Genomic DNA, 15966 nt, shown 5'->3' with positions numbered 1-15966 from the left:
TCTAAACGCGTGCGTGCGCACTGTTCATGTGGAAAACCGCTGGCGTAGAAAGACAATGTAACGCGGTAAAAGCGACGTGAGTGGAAATCGATCGAAAAGGAAACTTCAAAAGCTCCTCTAAAGCAAAGTTTCAAAGCGATGCACACTTGATTTCTGTGTCAGGTTTCAATGTGTTGTTAATGAAATCAATAACAAGATCAAGACTGTGCTGTCGAAGGAACTGGACCAGACGTTTGCCATGAATCTCGAACTGCTTCGTGAGTACAGTTTTTGCGCTCCTGTCAAAAGAATAAGCGTTATTGTTTGTAGCCTCAAGTTTGGGTTTTTTGGTATTACATTGTTGTTTTGTGTGTATTGTGGCTAGAAGCAATTATTTTCTTGACATATTATTCTGGCTTTCCCTCGCGTGATTTGTAGTTCAGGGAAAGCTTGGATCCCAAAGGAATAGTCGATTGACCAATAGGATGAAGCCTTTATCTGACCCTGTCTTGGCGGGAATACAAATTCATCGAAATTCACCCTTCAGCTGCACATGCTATTAGAGTTGGAACGTGGCCTACCATATCAGGTCCCCCATATCAGACCCCAACATACAATACAAGACCCCGACCTACCATATCAGACCCCAACGTACCATATCAGACCCCAATCATATGAGTTGGGTTTGACTGTTTTATGTGTCGGGTTTAACTTTATGTTAACTGTTGTGCTAAATAGTGCAGTAATTCTTCAGTAGTGTACTGAAATTATTATGAAATATGGCTATTACAAATAACAAACTGCAAGTTCACTGGAAGAGAAAGTCACCATTGTTCCAACTTCCTTTCTAGCCTATAGACTTCACAGCATCGCGTTTCTTATTACCATATTCTGGTACTATTTTTTAGGAAATATATAAATTATAAATACTTTTAAAATATATTTTTGAAGCAAGCATCCGTCCCAAAACGTTCTAAGATAATTATATGTATCACTTTGTTTCAAGTCACGCAACCAGCGTCTTGAAATTTTTGCTGACCCCAAAATGCTTTTGTTTATTAGCAGACTTCGCTGACAGATTGGTATCATGTCCATCTCAGAAGTTATTATCCGATTGCTTCATGTAGTCCCGCACTTCTCACACTCGCATATTACTCGTTTAATGTACCAAAGCTTTTCTATGCAATAAGGTAGACCGACGAGAAGTGTATAACACGTTTATAAAGATCAAGCGTAAGGTGATTTTACAGCATTTCTTTATTGGGATATTTGTATAATTTCACGCCCGAAATATTGATAGTTATATTCATCGACAGCACTGGAAGGCCTCTTTCACTATTTTCAAATACCAGTTTAAGCAATGTATAGGTGAAAATAAGTCGTCTACTTGCAACCAGAGGGTATGGTATGGTATGTATCGTAAATACATGTCGTTGACTGAAATTTTAAAATGAAGTGTCACGTTTGGCCTGTCCTTAATCAAATAAATAAACCCCTTCAGGCGGCTAGTATGTCGGCTCATAAATGTGTGCGGCTGAGTGATTGCCCAAAAAATGAATCTTTGGCGAGGGTTCGTGGGCTTATGATCATTGTTGTAGTCGCGCACGAAAAGTGTGGGGTCTGAGATTGTAGGTGTCACGTGCAGGGACTGATATTGTAGTCTCGCACGAAAAGCGTGGGGTCTGACATTGTCAGTGCCTGATATTGTAAGCTCACACGAAAAGCGTGGGGTCTGAAATTGTGGGTGTCATGTTCGGGGACTGATATTGTAGTCTTGCACGAAAAACGTGGGGTCTGACATTGTCGGGGCCTAATATTGTAAGCATGCACGAAAAGCGTGGGGTCTGAGATTGTAGGTGTCATGTTCGGGGCCTGATATTGTAGTCTTGCGCGAAAAACGTAGCTGACATTGTCGGGGCCTGATATTGTAGTCTCACACAAAAAGCGTGGAGTCTGAGGTGGAGGGTCTGAGGTGGGGGGTCTGAGGTGGGGGGCTTGGGGCCTGAGATGGGGGGTCTGAGGTGGGGGGCCTGAGATGGTGGCTTGCGATGGGGGCCTGAGATGGGGGTCTGAGATGCGGGGTCTGAAATGGGGGGCCTGAGATGGTGGCTTGAGATGGGGGCCTGAGATGGGGGTCTGAGATGGGAGGTCTGAAATGGGGGGCCTGAGATGGGGAGAACATTCCAAACCGAGGTTATACATGGAGACTTAATATAGATTACATGACCACTTCATTTCCATGTGTTAGGGTGCTATGTAGTCTGTGTAAATGAAGTTCACTTACATAGCAGTGGTTTTTTACTCTAGTATTTGTAGGATGTCTCTGACAGAGATGTCAAGCTTAAAAAATTGAAATGCAGAAGGTCGCCAATTATACCTTACAGGCCCCTTTTAAGAGTTGTTAAAAGCAAAGCTCCTCCGATTCAACCTCAAAAAAGCATCAAATATCCAAAAATTATCTAATAGAAGAGTCAAAACACCAAAAAATTGGACAAAATAGGTGTGAAAAATACACCTTGAGCTCTTTTCTCCCTATCTTGAAGATTTGGTGACTCGTATGGGAGACTGAAAGATTCAGTCTTTATTAGGAAGACTCTTGGATAATGTGGGAGAGTTGGCTTAAACACTATAGCCAACCAGTGTTCACTTAAAAATTTCCCCATTGTACAGTGTGTATAAAAGGATCTTACAGGAGAAGGTCACTCCAAAAAATGTATATTTTTTGTCAGCACTAATAAAAACCTTGTACTAAGTTTAGCCACTCACCAAAGTTTCAGCCTCTAAAGTGTAGGTTTTCCTCATGAAAATTTGTCTCCAAAGAAGCCCAAAATTGGAACACCATTGCCACCATTTTTAACAGTACTCAGCAGCCAGGCTTCATTTTCATGACGTCATACAATCTAAGAGATTTTGTACAAGTGATTTCCAAAGAACCTTTTCACTACCACTCTGGGTTATGGCTGCTCTTGAGCCATATTATTTAGAACCAAACATGCTCCAAACTCCAACTGAAGATAGTGATGTGGATAATTGCTTGAAAAAAAAAATAGATTGTGAAGGATGCCAAGTCAGTTGCAGGTTTTTCTCCTTCCTGCCAATTTTGAGTCGGACAGAATGACGTCACATAAACACAGCCTGGCTGCCAAGACAGTTTCAAAATGGTGGTCTCTGAAGTCACTTCTTTCGAGACAAATTTCTTCAGGATAGCAGGCACTTCAGAGGCTGAAACTTCGGTGAGTGGAAAGGCTGAATGTTTACTTGCTATAGACAAAGACAAAAAAGTAAGCTTTTTGGAGTGACCTTCTCCTTTAACAAATGCGAGTGGAATAACTGTTTTATTAAAAGGGACCCCAAAAATTATGCATATGCTTATGAAATTTGTAAAATAAAATGTAAAATGATAAATATATATACCAGTAGATTGTAGGCAAAGATGTTTCATATTCTTACTTCAAGTTTTCGTTCCAACTTACATTTTCAGAATCGTTTGGGCAAAGCTACCCTGAGGTGAGGACAGTTGCTCTTTTATTAATACACTAATTTCAAATTATAATTTAATGATTTAGATTTTAATGACCATCAGAAAAACAAGAAAACATCACTATTTTGTAGCAGTTACTGCACACTAATGGCTGATAGTGTATGATACTCCAACCAATCAGATTACAGCATTTACATTCATTTTATATACTAGTAGAATTCTACTAATAAGAGTCAGTACATTCCTTTTCACTGGAGACTGATGGCTACTTTAAAACTTTCATTGCAGGAGTATGATGGTAGTTTAGACTCAGTTAGTGTTGCAGGAACAGCATCATTCAATCGGCGAGGTTCTCTCTTGGCTGTGGGTTGCAATGACGGACGTATTGTCATTTGGGATTTTCTAACAAGAGGAATCGCTAAAATAATCAGTGCCCATGTACACCCTGTCACTTCTGTTAGGTACATGTATTGTTAAACTTCATTTTTACACAAGATTATTTAACAAATTAAGAAACCTCAGCCGTGTATTACACTGTAATAAAACATGACAAGCGTTAAAAAAAATAATAAAAATAAGTCACTTTATTTAAGTGTTGAAGTGTTTAGTACCGCTGTACTAATTGTGGATACTGAAATAAGCAAATAAATATTGTATGTTAGACAGAAACTAAGTAACAAATCTGTAAGGTGAGAGCATTTGAAAACACAAGGGAAACGTAGGAAACATGAGCCGCAGGTGAGTGTTTTCAACATTTCTCGAGTGTTCTCAAATGTCCGCAATGTTTTGTCACAGTATAATACATGGATTAGACTTCTTCATTTGTTTTATGATATAGAGGTAATGTGGCCAAAAACAATAAAACACGCTTTTTCTATGTTTTATACTCTGATAAAACATGGGTTTTTGACCAATCAGAGCACTAGTAGGGTCGTATCTATATTGTAGTTCTTAATAAGAAGAAGTTTCAGTAAAGGCCCATCACCAGGCAAATTGATGATTTTTCCTGCCTGGTGTGCCCATGTGGGGGAATGTTTTTCTTATAAAGAAGTCCAGTTCAAACAGTTTTGTCTGGCTGTGAAAACCAGTTTCCTTCCGTTGAGAAGGTCAGGTAAACCCTTGTTAGTAATAAAATTTTCTATTAGTAAAAGTTGGAAATTGTTTCATTGCTATGTTTTAAAGAGTTTTGGTTTTTAATTTGACATGCTATTCAGCTGGAGTCGTAATGGTCGCAAACTGCTCAGTGGCTCTAATGACTGGAATGTGTCAGTGTGGGATGTCTTGTCGGGCGAGTGTGACCAGAAGTACCGTTTTCAATCTCCTGTCACCAAAGTGCAGTTTCATCCAAGAAACAAGTTTGTACAACCATTGAATATTTATTTAATCACAATGTTATTAAAATTCCTAATTAGAGGGGTATTCATGTGAGTGTCTAAAACGTAGTTGATAGATATATTGATTCAGATGAGGCCTTGAGCTACTGTATTTTTATTCCGAGCTTTCTAGTCATTCATTTGTGTCACCTACACCACTTTTATATCACACACTATTGAATATTTTCTTTCATTCCCTGATGATGCTGTGCTCGGAATGAAAATACAGTAGCTCAAGGCCTTAATTGAATCAATATATCTATGTACTCCGATATGCTACTGAAGGACAACTTCAAACGTTTACTAGAAGTAATTGGTTTTGCATTATGGCACTACAAACAAACAAACAAACAACAAACTTCATTACAGAAAATTTACAACGAAACTTTATTCCTTTTTCTACTCAATCGGGTTAAAACACCTGTGAAAACCAGTAGTTAATGAAACCCCTGCGTCACTACTGTAATAATAAGTTGGAGTGTCATCACCACTCAGACAAGTGTAAAATGTCGCAATGTGTAAATTAACTTGCAATGTTGCAACAAAATTGTGGATCCTCTTGCAAATTAAAAGACTAAAGAAAATTCAAACAAAACACATGTAGGTAGGCCAATTTCAGATGTTAAAATTCTAACACGACATTGAGGCTTACATTAAATGTAAGCCTCAATGTCGTGTTAGAATTTTAACATCTCTTTTGTTCTAGTCCCTTACATGCAAATTTTGCATGTAAGGGACTAGAGCAAAAGAGATTATTTATTCCTGCCTCAACCTCATTGTGATTTCGTTTTTGCCAGAACCCTGAACCTCAGGAGCATGTTAGAATTTCTAATGAATTAATTAATTAATCAATTAATTAATTAATATATTGTAATTGGCCAAGTCCAAAGTTTCTGACAAGTGTGGTAAAACATTTACCTTTGCCTACAGTGCACTACTGGTAAGCCAATGAGATAAATAAAAACAATTTTGATATAGTGGTTTGCAGTTCAGTAGTGAGTTTAACTTGTTTGAAAAAGACTGTCTAAATAGATATCTGAAATTCTTTTTGTTCCTGTTCCAGTAAAATCATCCTTGTCTGTCCTATGAAACATGCACCTGTGCTTGTGAAGCTGGATGGACAGCACTTCTCCTTGCCAAATGGTGGAGAGGTAATACATATATTATCTGTAATGCATCTACATCTATGCCAGCTCTTGTGGATTATCTAGGAGTTTGATACAGAGCAAATCTCCCAGTCTCCTGTACAGGCGGACCTCCATATCTCCTGGGTGCTAAGGAAAGTACTTAAAGTACATCCTTCACACTTACATGTACTTTGACCAACTGTGATGTTTTTTGGGAAGGGGGGAGGGAGGACTTTGTTAGATATTTGCCCATTTTTGTGGTTGAATTTGGGAAGCTCTACATTTAACAACTTTTTCGGATGGTGCAGAAGGTAAATTATTGTTGATCTCCCAGATTTCGATTTTTTTTAAGTTTGCATCTCTGGTAAAGAGTCAAACATTTCACTTATTACTAAAAAGTCGAACAAATTTCTTATGCTTTTTACATGATTGGGGTCAATTGAATTCATACAAAGTCATGTATCGGTTGCCTGATGCCTTCTCTATACAAACTTATTTGCTAAAGAGGCAATTCTAAACAATGACAGCAAAGATTCTGCTATAGGCTATATGTACTTCACGGAAAGAAAACAATTTGAAATCAAATGTTTTCATCTTTATTGATCTGTGTGTATTTCTGCAGTCTGAACAGAACATTGTGGCATCATTTGATAGAAAAGGAGAATACATCTACACAGGGAATTCTAAAGGCAAGGTGAGTATTAGATCTAAATTGCAGCTAGACTTTGTTGCAAAAGTAGGGCTGTGGTACATGTACATGTATGTCTGTGGTGGAGTTCAGATTTTAAATTTGAAGGAATTTTAGTGCTAGAAGGTAGAGGTGGTGAATGGTAAATTCAAGACTTTGCAAGAAGGCAAGACTAGCATTTTTCTTTGTGCGCCCAAGAGATTTTGACTTCTTCAATTGGGAAACTGAGACTTCAAACTGTTTTAAATGCGAGCTCAAGATGTTCAGGTTCTAAGACATTCAGATGTCATTTAAGCTTATAAATAAAGCAAACAAATCAGTACTTCAACAACATTCCCAGCTTTGAATAAACCATAAACTTTGACGAAAATTTTGCAATACCCATGGTTTTTGAAGGACCATTCACCACCCCTGGAAGGTAGTGGGGGTTTGCACTTGGCTTAATTATCATGCGTTGAATGTGGGTCATCTCGGCCATGCTACCTCAATTCACAATTCCAGCTGCTACCAGGACAAATGTATCCAGCACGTGAGTAGCATGGTGACCTTCTTGTAATGTTTAGTGCAAATCAAGTAGGCAGGGTTATAGCACTAGGCTAGGGGTTTTGGCTGTCTTCTTAGGCAAAAAAATTTTTCTCTAATGGTGTCTCTCTCCTCCCAATTGTATAAATGGTTGCCAACAAACTGTTTGCTGAAGGCTAACCTGAAATTGTCAATTCAATTGCTGTGGAAATGGGAATTTTGCTTTAGTAGGGTAGGCTTCTTTGGCTCAAGTGAAGACTTAAGTTTAAAGATTTCAAATTGACTTGTCTGTAATTTTGCATCTTTCTTTTAGGTGCTGGTGATTGATGCAGAGACTCATGAAGTAAGTGACCACGAGGACTAACTTTTTGTTTTTTTTGTTTTAGAATTAATATATTTTAACTTGAACAAGTTTGTAGACAAATAGGCACTGTGAACAAATATAGATAAATATTGCAAACTTTGGATGTAAGATCTAAATTTTTTATTAGATATTGTCCTAGGCATTGCTGCCATCTTTACTTAAGCTCCCCACTGTCAGAAATGATGCAGTGTGTAGCTTATATTACACGGTATAGACTGTCTTTGTTTCTGACCATTTACCAGGTAGTGACATCATTTAGAATCCAAACAGGAACAAGTGCTAACACAGCTATCAAGGCAATAGAATTTGCCAGAAGAGGCAGGTATGTTTATTAAGAATTTGATGAATCTTCTTCTCTAAAATTGTTTATCATTCATTAGTTTAGTATGGGCTAACCCAGAGAAAATGTGCATTACATTTGGGGTAAGTAGCTGCAATACACCAACATGAATTTTTCTCACACATGACAGACTAAGTGTAAGAGGGACTACTTGTGGTCTACATGCCAGTCATTGCATGTTCTCATCATCTTTACATGACCTTGCCTTTTTCGTTGCAGTGCTTTCCTAATAAACTCACAGGACAGAATAATCAGGGTGTTTGACAGTCAGATTGTGCTATCATGCAGAGGAACTGAAGGAGCGGAACCTGAGCCAATACAGAAACTTCAAGATCTTGTTAACAGGTGATTGTTAATTGAAGTATTGGTTTTCCATCACACACTAGCCCACAATATTTTTTCCGGAATTCCCTTCAAAACAGTTTGTTGTTACCAGTACCCATTTAGACCATTGTAGTACCCATTTATACATGGCGCAATTTTAATTAGCTTAAAAGTTAATCTGGGATTAGCATCAATTTTGAGGTTTTCTGTATTTTTTTTTCCTCCAGTTTTGATAGTGACTGCCCTCAACTTCACAGAACATTAGCAGTAAAAGCCACTTTATACAGGAAAAATTAAAACCTTGATCATCATTTAATGCCGGATTAGTGTTAGGCTTGTAAACACTACAGGAGGAAAGTGTCCTGTCCACCAACACAACAATATTATTACACAATGATCCCATAGCCAGGCTTAAACCTGGGTCGCTTGATCTGTAGCCCAATCTGCTAATAACTCCAATGTTTGTTTATGAGGCCACCATATTTCCATGAAGTGGTGATCATAAATTTACTGAATAAGTTTGTAGTGTGTTTGTCTTACATGTAAATATTAGTTTTGCAAGCAAGCCAATTGAAAATTAGGTGAAGAATATTGAGAAGCATATGAAATGAACTCATCTGTTCTGAACCCCATTGAATAACAGAGTGGAGTTCAATTGAGTGTTGTAAAACCAATACCAATTAGAGTACTCAGCCAGTCTCAAACTGTAGTAAAATGGTGTTAACCAAAACCAAAACCAAAGTAATTACCTAATTACTTTTGAGACTCAATTGAAAATCACTCTGTTTATGTGATCACCTTAAGAGTTTTCCCTTGGTACATTGTGGTGCACCAATTTACTCCTGATCTCATTATTGTTTTACTAGAACACTGTGGAAAAAATGTTGTTTCTCGGGTGATGGAGAATATATCTGTGCAGGTAAGTTTCATGTTTCTTACTGCTGTACTGATACTGTTAATTCAACTCCAGGCACAACAGACTGTGAGCAGCCTCTCTTTCCCTTGAAAATCTGTGGGGTAGAACGCAAAACATGTAAGCGTGCAAGGGTAACTGTGAGAGTGATGTGCAAGTAGCTAGTAGCGTCGAAAGACAAGCAAAAAGAGAGACTGCAATGGTTTCATACAATGTTTTGGATGCCCGGCACTCTGGTAACAGAGTAATTCTACTAGTCTGTCCTCCGACGCCCACGCTACTAGCAGCTTGTGGCATCACCACTCACACGTCATGCTCACAGTCACGCACGCACACTTACTTGTTTCGCATTCTTCCCCATTGATTTTCAAGGAAAAGAGAGACTGCTCGCAGTCTACAGGTGCAACCCTGAGCAAGTGGGCCTTGTTAGGCTCCTAGTTTAAACACCTATTGAGTCAAGTCACAGAAAACAGATCTGGTGAAGGTAAATGAACTATCTAGCTTAACAGGTCATCAGAACAGGTCCGCTCTGTGGCATTAAAAGACTATATTGGTACTCTCCTATTTCCAGGATGGGGTATCATATTGAATGTAAATCCTTGCTAAAATGGGGTGCAAATGTGGAGACCTGGTTAGCAGATGCTCCCACCACACATACCAGAATACCCCCATAGAGGGATATATAATGTTTAGGTTGTCCAAACAATTTGTTACATACTTGGGTGGGAAGAAGTGCCACTTGCCAGGTGTCTCAAGATATTAGTTTTTGAGACAACCAGCGCTTGCCTTGGGCAAGAACACTGTACAATGATCCTGGGGCCCATTTCTCAAAAGGCCCGGAATCTCTTCGGGCCCAAAAAGCCATTTTTAGTTCATCGTTATTTAAAGACAGAGAGGTGACTATACACCTGCAACTTCTTGTATGAAGAGAACCTCTGTTCATATCAAGAATATATGAATAAAACAGCTCGGTAGTCAAAAGGGTTGAGATTTTGCTACAGCTTTTCGGGTGCGAAAACTTTTTGGGACCTTTGAGAAACGGGCCCCTGGACAGGTTTGAAGGTTTGAGAGCCAAATATCACGTGAAACACAGTCATTAATCACCATGTTAAACTTTCTTGCGTCTAATCTCGGAGTTATTGAACACATAATTGTTATAAAGTACTGGAAGTGTATGAACCATGGTTATTTTTAATCACTGATTACTGTGTTGTATTGTGCTAGGATCATCTCGGACACATGCACTCTACATCTGGGAGAAGGGAGTTGGGAATCTAGTCAAAATCCTTCATGGAACTAAGGGTGAACTGTTATTGGAAGTGGTGGTAAGGCAGTTATCCTCTTAATAACATTGCTGTGTTATGAGACAAGGCCTTATGCGTCCCATGGCACTACGATGACGTATTATGATAATGAGTTTATGATAACTTACTAGCCCAAGTTTCTTATAACACTTACCTCTTTGGTGTTTTCAAGATCAGTTTAAAATGAAAAAAGAATTGATTCCAATCATTTAACGGCTATTTAATACAAATGTAAAGGATTGAACAGACTTACCTAATCTCTGTCTGCATTTCCTTCGAGTCGTAGGTTGTACTTGTATAGTTGTAGAAACCCAATTCCTGTTGGAATGACTTAGTTGTGTTTTGTTTTCTTTAGTGGCACCCAATCCGACCAATTATAGCCTCGATTTCAAGTGGAGTAGTCTCGATTTGGGCCCAAAATCACGTGGTAAGCTTGAATGAAGTGAATAATAAAATTTTTGAAAGGGAAAAAACCTGTGACCCAAACAAAACCCTGGCAGCGAAGTGAAGAAATTCAGTCTCTAAATGAGCCAAGGAGAAATGAGAAGATGTGAAAACAAGCCCAAGTCACAATTTTTTGAACACTCAATTTGCAAACTATTTCTGACAAGTGTACGAAGATTCGCCACAAGCAGTGCTTGTTACCCGACTGCACAGAATTTGTTCAGATAATCGTCACGGTTAGTGGCTATTACTGCACCTCCCAATGACATGCGAACTCTGAAGTTCTGAACTCAAACTGGCTGTTGTGTTTTACATTGTCGTCAAATACCTTAGTGGACAACTTAGAAAATAGAAAAAAAATGTTGCTTCAACTGGCGTGCGTGGGGTTTGAGTGGATTTTTATCCTTCTCATTTTTGTCTTTTTTTTTTTTTCGGGGAAGGGGTGGGGTGGTTGTCGTGGTAATTGTGATTGACAGTTGTGTTAAACGCAATCATTAGTTTGGTTTTGATGTTCGGGGTTCACTTGTTGTTAAAAGACGCAGTAAAATGAAAGTTAGCAATAGTTTTCACACGATGGTTGGTCTTTGTATTTTTGCACAGGAAAACTGGAGCGCATTTGCACCAGATTTTAAAGAGCTGGACGAAAATGTAGAATATGAAGAGAAAGAAAATGAATTTGACATAGTAAGTGTACTTTCAACTTCAAGACTATAATTTATTGCATAAACCCAAGGATGTGTTCATCTCGAGTTCTTCTCAGTACAGGCAGTATCTGATCCCCAAATCTGATAATTCGAAGACTCATAGAGCGGTTTTGTAATGCTGTGATGAACCATGGTACTAACAACAAACGCGAAAGCGCCGTGAACCAATCAGAATTCGAAACAGAACCATGCAACTTGCGTCAAGCGCGGGAAAACATGCAACGGATGCCAAGTGCGAGAAAATGCACTTTGGTTTCGGTCTTTGGTTTGCTCCTGATTAGTTGAAAGAAAAAAAATAGCATTTTGCCCGAGACTGATTAAAGCTACTCTACAGAACTGTTGCTTTGTCTCTTGTAGGAAGATGAGGACGAAGAAGCTGAAGTGCCTTCTGAAACGGAAGCAGGGGAAGAGGATGAAGTCGATGTGTGTGCGGTGGAAAGAATTCCAGCTCTGTGTAGCAGGTACAAGGCACAAACAACATTTTTTATAACATTGCGTTCATGAAAAGCGCGCTCTGATTGGTGGTGTAGTCGTTTTACGTGAAGCTATGTAAACACGGTTATGAAGTATCATTGTATCTTGGTAGCGTTGTTTTATAACAAAGCAGAAAACGGCCGCTTGTTGTTCACACAGCCCGATGCAAACACTCAGAGAGATTGCGAGAATTTGTCAGAAACGTATTTAAAACGTTCGCCTACGGCTCGGCATTCGTTTACGGCCATATTGGTTAACATTTCAGTTTTTCTTTTCGAATGCTTGGCGTAAATCGTCTTATGTTAAATGTTGCAGCGATGAAGAGAACGATGAAGATTTGGACTCGATTTACTACCTTCCCGTAGCACCTGAAGTTGACGACCCTGAGGAGACTGGATGGACTCAAGAGGTGTGCTGAATTTAGGTCCCTTTTTAAACCCCTTAGGTCCCTTTTTTAAACAGCGGTTAGGAAGTTGGCATAGTGGTACGATTTCAGAAACATGTCCCTTAGGTCCGGTAGATTTTTCGCGTGGTCAATGTTAAACCCTCAGCTGATAATAAAATTTTAATTTTGGGAGGGCCAGCAATTTAAAATCTGTTGTTTTTGGCCTCACAGAACGAAATTCACGTCCATGATCCCGAACACAAGAGGCGCGCTTCTCAGGAGACTGGAGCTGAGTCGCAGAGAAAAAAGGTTAAGGTGATCGACATCCGGCATAGTTCAAGTGAGCTTCACCACGACAGCAAGAGCGTTGGTAAGTGAAACTGGAATTACCTTAAAGTATACTTCTACTATGCATTTTGCTTGTCCCTCGCGGACATGTAATCCACAGACCCCTTGAACGGGAATTCTTGCTTTACCCAGGCTGTTAGAAAACACCCCGTGAGAAAGCGCGCGCGTTACGTGATAGTTGACGATCACCCCGAATCAACTGTCACATGGAATTTGAGAGCAAATATCCTAATTCTTTAAGAACCAATCTACCAGTCGTTCAAAACTTTATCTAATCCTCTTCCCAAACACTTCGTAAACGCAAAAAAGTGGCCGTCAGTTTGTTAGCAACCGCACATTGCCAGGCTACTCACTATCTACAACAGAATAGATAACGAGTTGCGAATCCAATAAGAGAACGGGATTCACTATAGAACGCTAGTGGATTTATGCTAACAAGTTATAAAAACACTCTTAAAAGTTTGGGAAAACTCGAAAAAACTGTGGAAACATTTGCCCTAGTCTCGTGTTCCCACAGCATTTCTCGTTCTCCCAAACTTCCACTCAGGTTTCTGTAACCCAAGAGAAACACGAAAAATGTGAACATCGCACCGGTATCGCGGAGGTCACGGGTTCGAATCCCGTTGAAGCCCTGATTTTTTCAGGCTTCTTCTTTCCAATTGCTTAAATTGGAAAATTTACTGCGATGATCATTCTTCACTTTCATCTACAACCGCAGTTCATATATAAATTATTTCATATAAACTTCACATCAAAAATGTTTTATAAATAATGTATTAAGTAGTTGATAACTTCCTCTGTTCTAATCAACTGTCTGCCTGACAATTTACTGATATTGGCAGCAGGAATAACATGTCGATTACTCTTGGATAGGGTGACAACGGTTTTAATAGGAATATCACGCGGCTATTAGGGTTGTTATATCCCGTATCACATGCCAACCATGCATTAACGTTACACGTTTCCGTATTTGTTTTCTCAGGAAAGCACAGAATATCCCCCGCAAAGAGAGAATCTCCATCTGTAGAGGCGCCTGCCGCAGAGATAGAGCCTGTTACCGCTGTACCTAATACACTCGAGCCAGAATTGTCAACGGACTTGGACACGGACTCCGCCTTTGAATAAGACCACGCCTTGTTGGAAACATCGAACCCGCTATCCCATATTGAAACAACAGAGGAGATACTTTCCCCTGAAACAAAGGAAATGCTTTCACATATTTTGAAACAACATACGAAATGCTTTCCCAATTGATTTGAAACAGGAACTTATTTCCGTATTGAAACAGCACAAGATGAAGCGCTTTCTACATTGACTCAATAAGTAGGCGTTGTTAACTCTGCCTGTTGCTTTGCCCGGTTTCTGAAAACAATGGAATTTTTAGAAGCAAACAGTATAAGTTATGTGAGAACTCCGTACAAAGACGCTTTTTGTTGTGGATAACGTGGAAACAGAACTTGTACATAACATCTCGCAGAACATACACATTTTCATGCTCAGTGACATCCCTGTCGAAAACATTCATTTGTTGTACTTTTTCTTGCCCGCCGTCTTATGTTTGTTTTACCTAATCCTGTATGGTGATTTATTACCCAACTGCTGCGAATACCGTCCAAGGGAGGCGGCGTGGCCGAGTGGTTTAGGGCGCTGGATTTGAAATCTGGAGGTCCCTGGTTCAAATCCTCCGCCCTACCGCTATCTGGATTTGTTCTCGGTAGCCACGAGTTCAACTCCTCGACCGCGTTGTGTAAATAGCCAACTGGTCAGCCTCCCACCAGTTGGGATTCTTAATAGTTTATGTTATATTTGAAATATTTGTTTATTTATTTACAGTGTCCCCAATTACCACATTAGTGCTAAATACATCGACACTTAAATAAAAAGTAAAAGCATAACAGTACAAATATACAGCGATATTGTACATAACATCTCGCAGAACATCTCGCAGAACATACACATTTTCATGCTCAGTGACATCCCTGTCGAAAACATTCATTTGTTGTACTTTTTCTTGCCCGCCGTCTTATGTTTGTTTTACCTAATCCTGTATGGTGATTTATTACCCAACTGCTGCGAATACCGTCCAAGGGAGGCGGCGTGGCCGAGTGGTTTAGGGCGCTGGATTTGAAATCTGGAGGTCCCTGGTTCAAATCCTCCGCCCTACCGCTATCTGGATTTGTTCTCGGTAGCCACGAGTTCAACTCCTCGACCGCGTTGTGTAAATAGCCAACTGGTCAGCCTCCCACCAGTTGGGATTCTTAATAGTTTATGTTATATTTGAAATATTTGTTTATTTATTTACAGTGTCCCCAATTACCACATTAGTGCTAAATACATCGACACTTAAATAAAAAGTAAAAGCATAACAGTACAAATATACAGCGATATTGTACAGTTATTTGTACAGTAGAAAACCTATTTGCCGTACAGGTCGGCGCGCGCACGAAAAACTCACACACTCTCTCTTTCATTGATAAATTTATTGACTACAGCAGTTGGATAATAAATCTCTTTTTAGATGTTTTGCTGTGTAGTATCGCTTTATATTTTTACCCGTTGTTTGTATTTTGACTCGCCCTACGGGCTCGTCAAAATACGGCACAACTCGTAAAAATATACTACACACCAAAACAGCTAATGAGATATATGTAATCGAAATACTGCCTTAGGTGGGGAGGCGGGGGGGAGGTGGCAGAAAAAAGGGAGCACCGTGAACAGTAGGCATTTAACCTTACATGTTGAAATTCGAGAATGGTTAACCAGGGTAAAGCTTGTACTGCTAAAGCCAACATATCACTTTTGTTTAATGGACAGGTGCTTTACCAAGGGTAAACACTGAGCTTATTAGCACTTGGAGTCGATTAAGGTTCATTAACTGTTGAAGGGATTATAAAAAGCGGACGCTTCGTGCCATTACTACAGATGGGACATTTTTCATTTTACAAACCATGTTTCGATATTCCTATGTATGTTATCTTCAGTTGCAAATATTCGACGGTTGTGCATTTAAGAATTGGTTCATGCTTAGCGTGCGTATATCGAGTAATGGATGCACGCGGGAAGTTTGGAAAGCACGAAAGAAGCGTAAGAGGTGCTCGAGGCGACAGCCGAGAGTAACTCTAGCTTCTTGAGTGCTCTCCAAACTTCCCAAGTGCATCCATAACTCGATATCCGCACTGCTAAAAGCATGAACCAA

General features: G+C 39.5%; 1 protein-coding gene across 1 annotated transcript; it reads left to right on the top strand.

Annotated features, from left to right (window-relative positions):
- The first annotated feature begins 89 nt into the window (after positions 1–89).
- Positions 90–14650, top strand: LOC145493320 (retinoblastoma-binding protein 5 homolog). The gene is made up of 17 exons (XM_081472763.1): positions 90–257; positions 3461–3486; positions 3749–3921; positions 4675–4815; positions 5897–5984; positions 6583–6654; positions 7484–7513; positions 7777–7856; positions 8094–8219; positions 9065–9117; positions 10336–10436; positions 10771–10842; positions 11460–11543; positions 11921–12024; positions 12353–12446; positions 12654–12792; positions 13753–14650. Exons 1-17 carry the CDS (start codon positions 239–241, stop codon positions 13893–13895), a joined length of 1545 nt encoding a protein of 514 aa, XP_081328889.1. The 5' UTR covers positions 90–238; the 3' UTR covers positions 13896–14650.
- Positions 14651–15966: the final 1316 nt, after the last annotated feature.

This window comes from Orbicella franksi, chromosome 7 (assembly GCF_964199315.1).
Source record: "Orbicella franksi chromosome 7, jaOrbFran1.1, whole genome shotgun sequence".
Classification (NCBI taxonomy): domain Eukaryota; kingdom Metazoa; phylum Cnidaria; class Anthozoa; order Scleractinia; family Merulinidae; genus Orbicella; species Orbicella franksi.
This window is presented reverse-complemented; position numbering and strand designations above follow the sequence as displayed.

Excerpts from the sequence above, each read along its gene's own strand:
- LOC145493320 (XM_081472763.1), top strand. Across the intron at positions 11,544-11,920 it reads AAGAAAATGAATTTGACATA|GAAGATGAGGACGAAGAAGC; the intron begins GTAAGTGTACTT and ends TGTCTCTTGTAG. Across the intron at positions 12,793-13,752 it reads CCACGACAGCAAGAGCGTTG|GAAAGCACAGAATATCCCCC; the intron begins GTAAGTGAAACT and ends TTGTTTTCTCAG.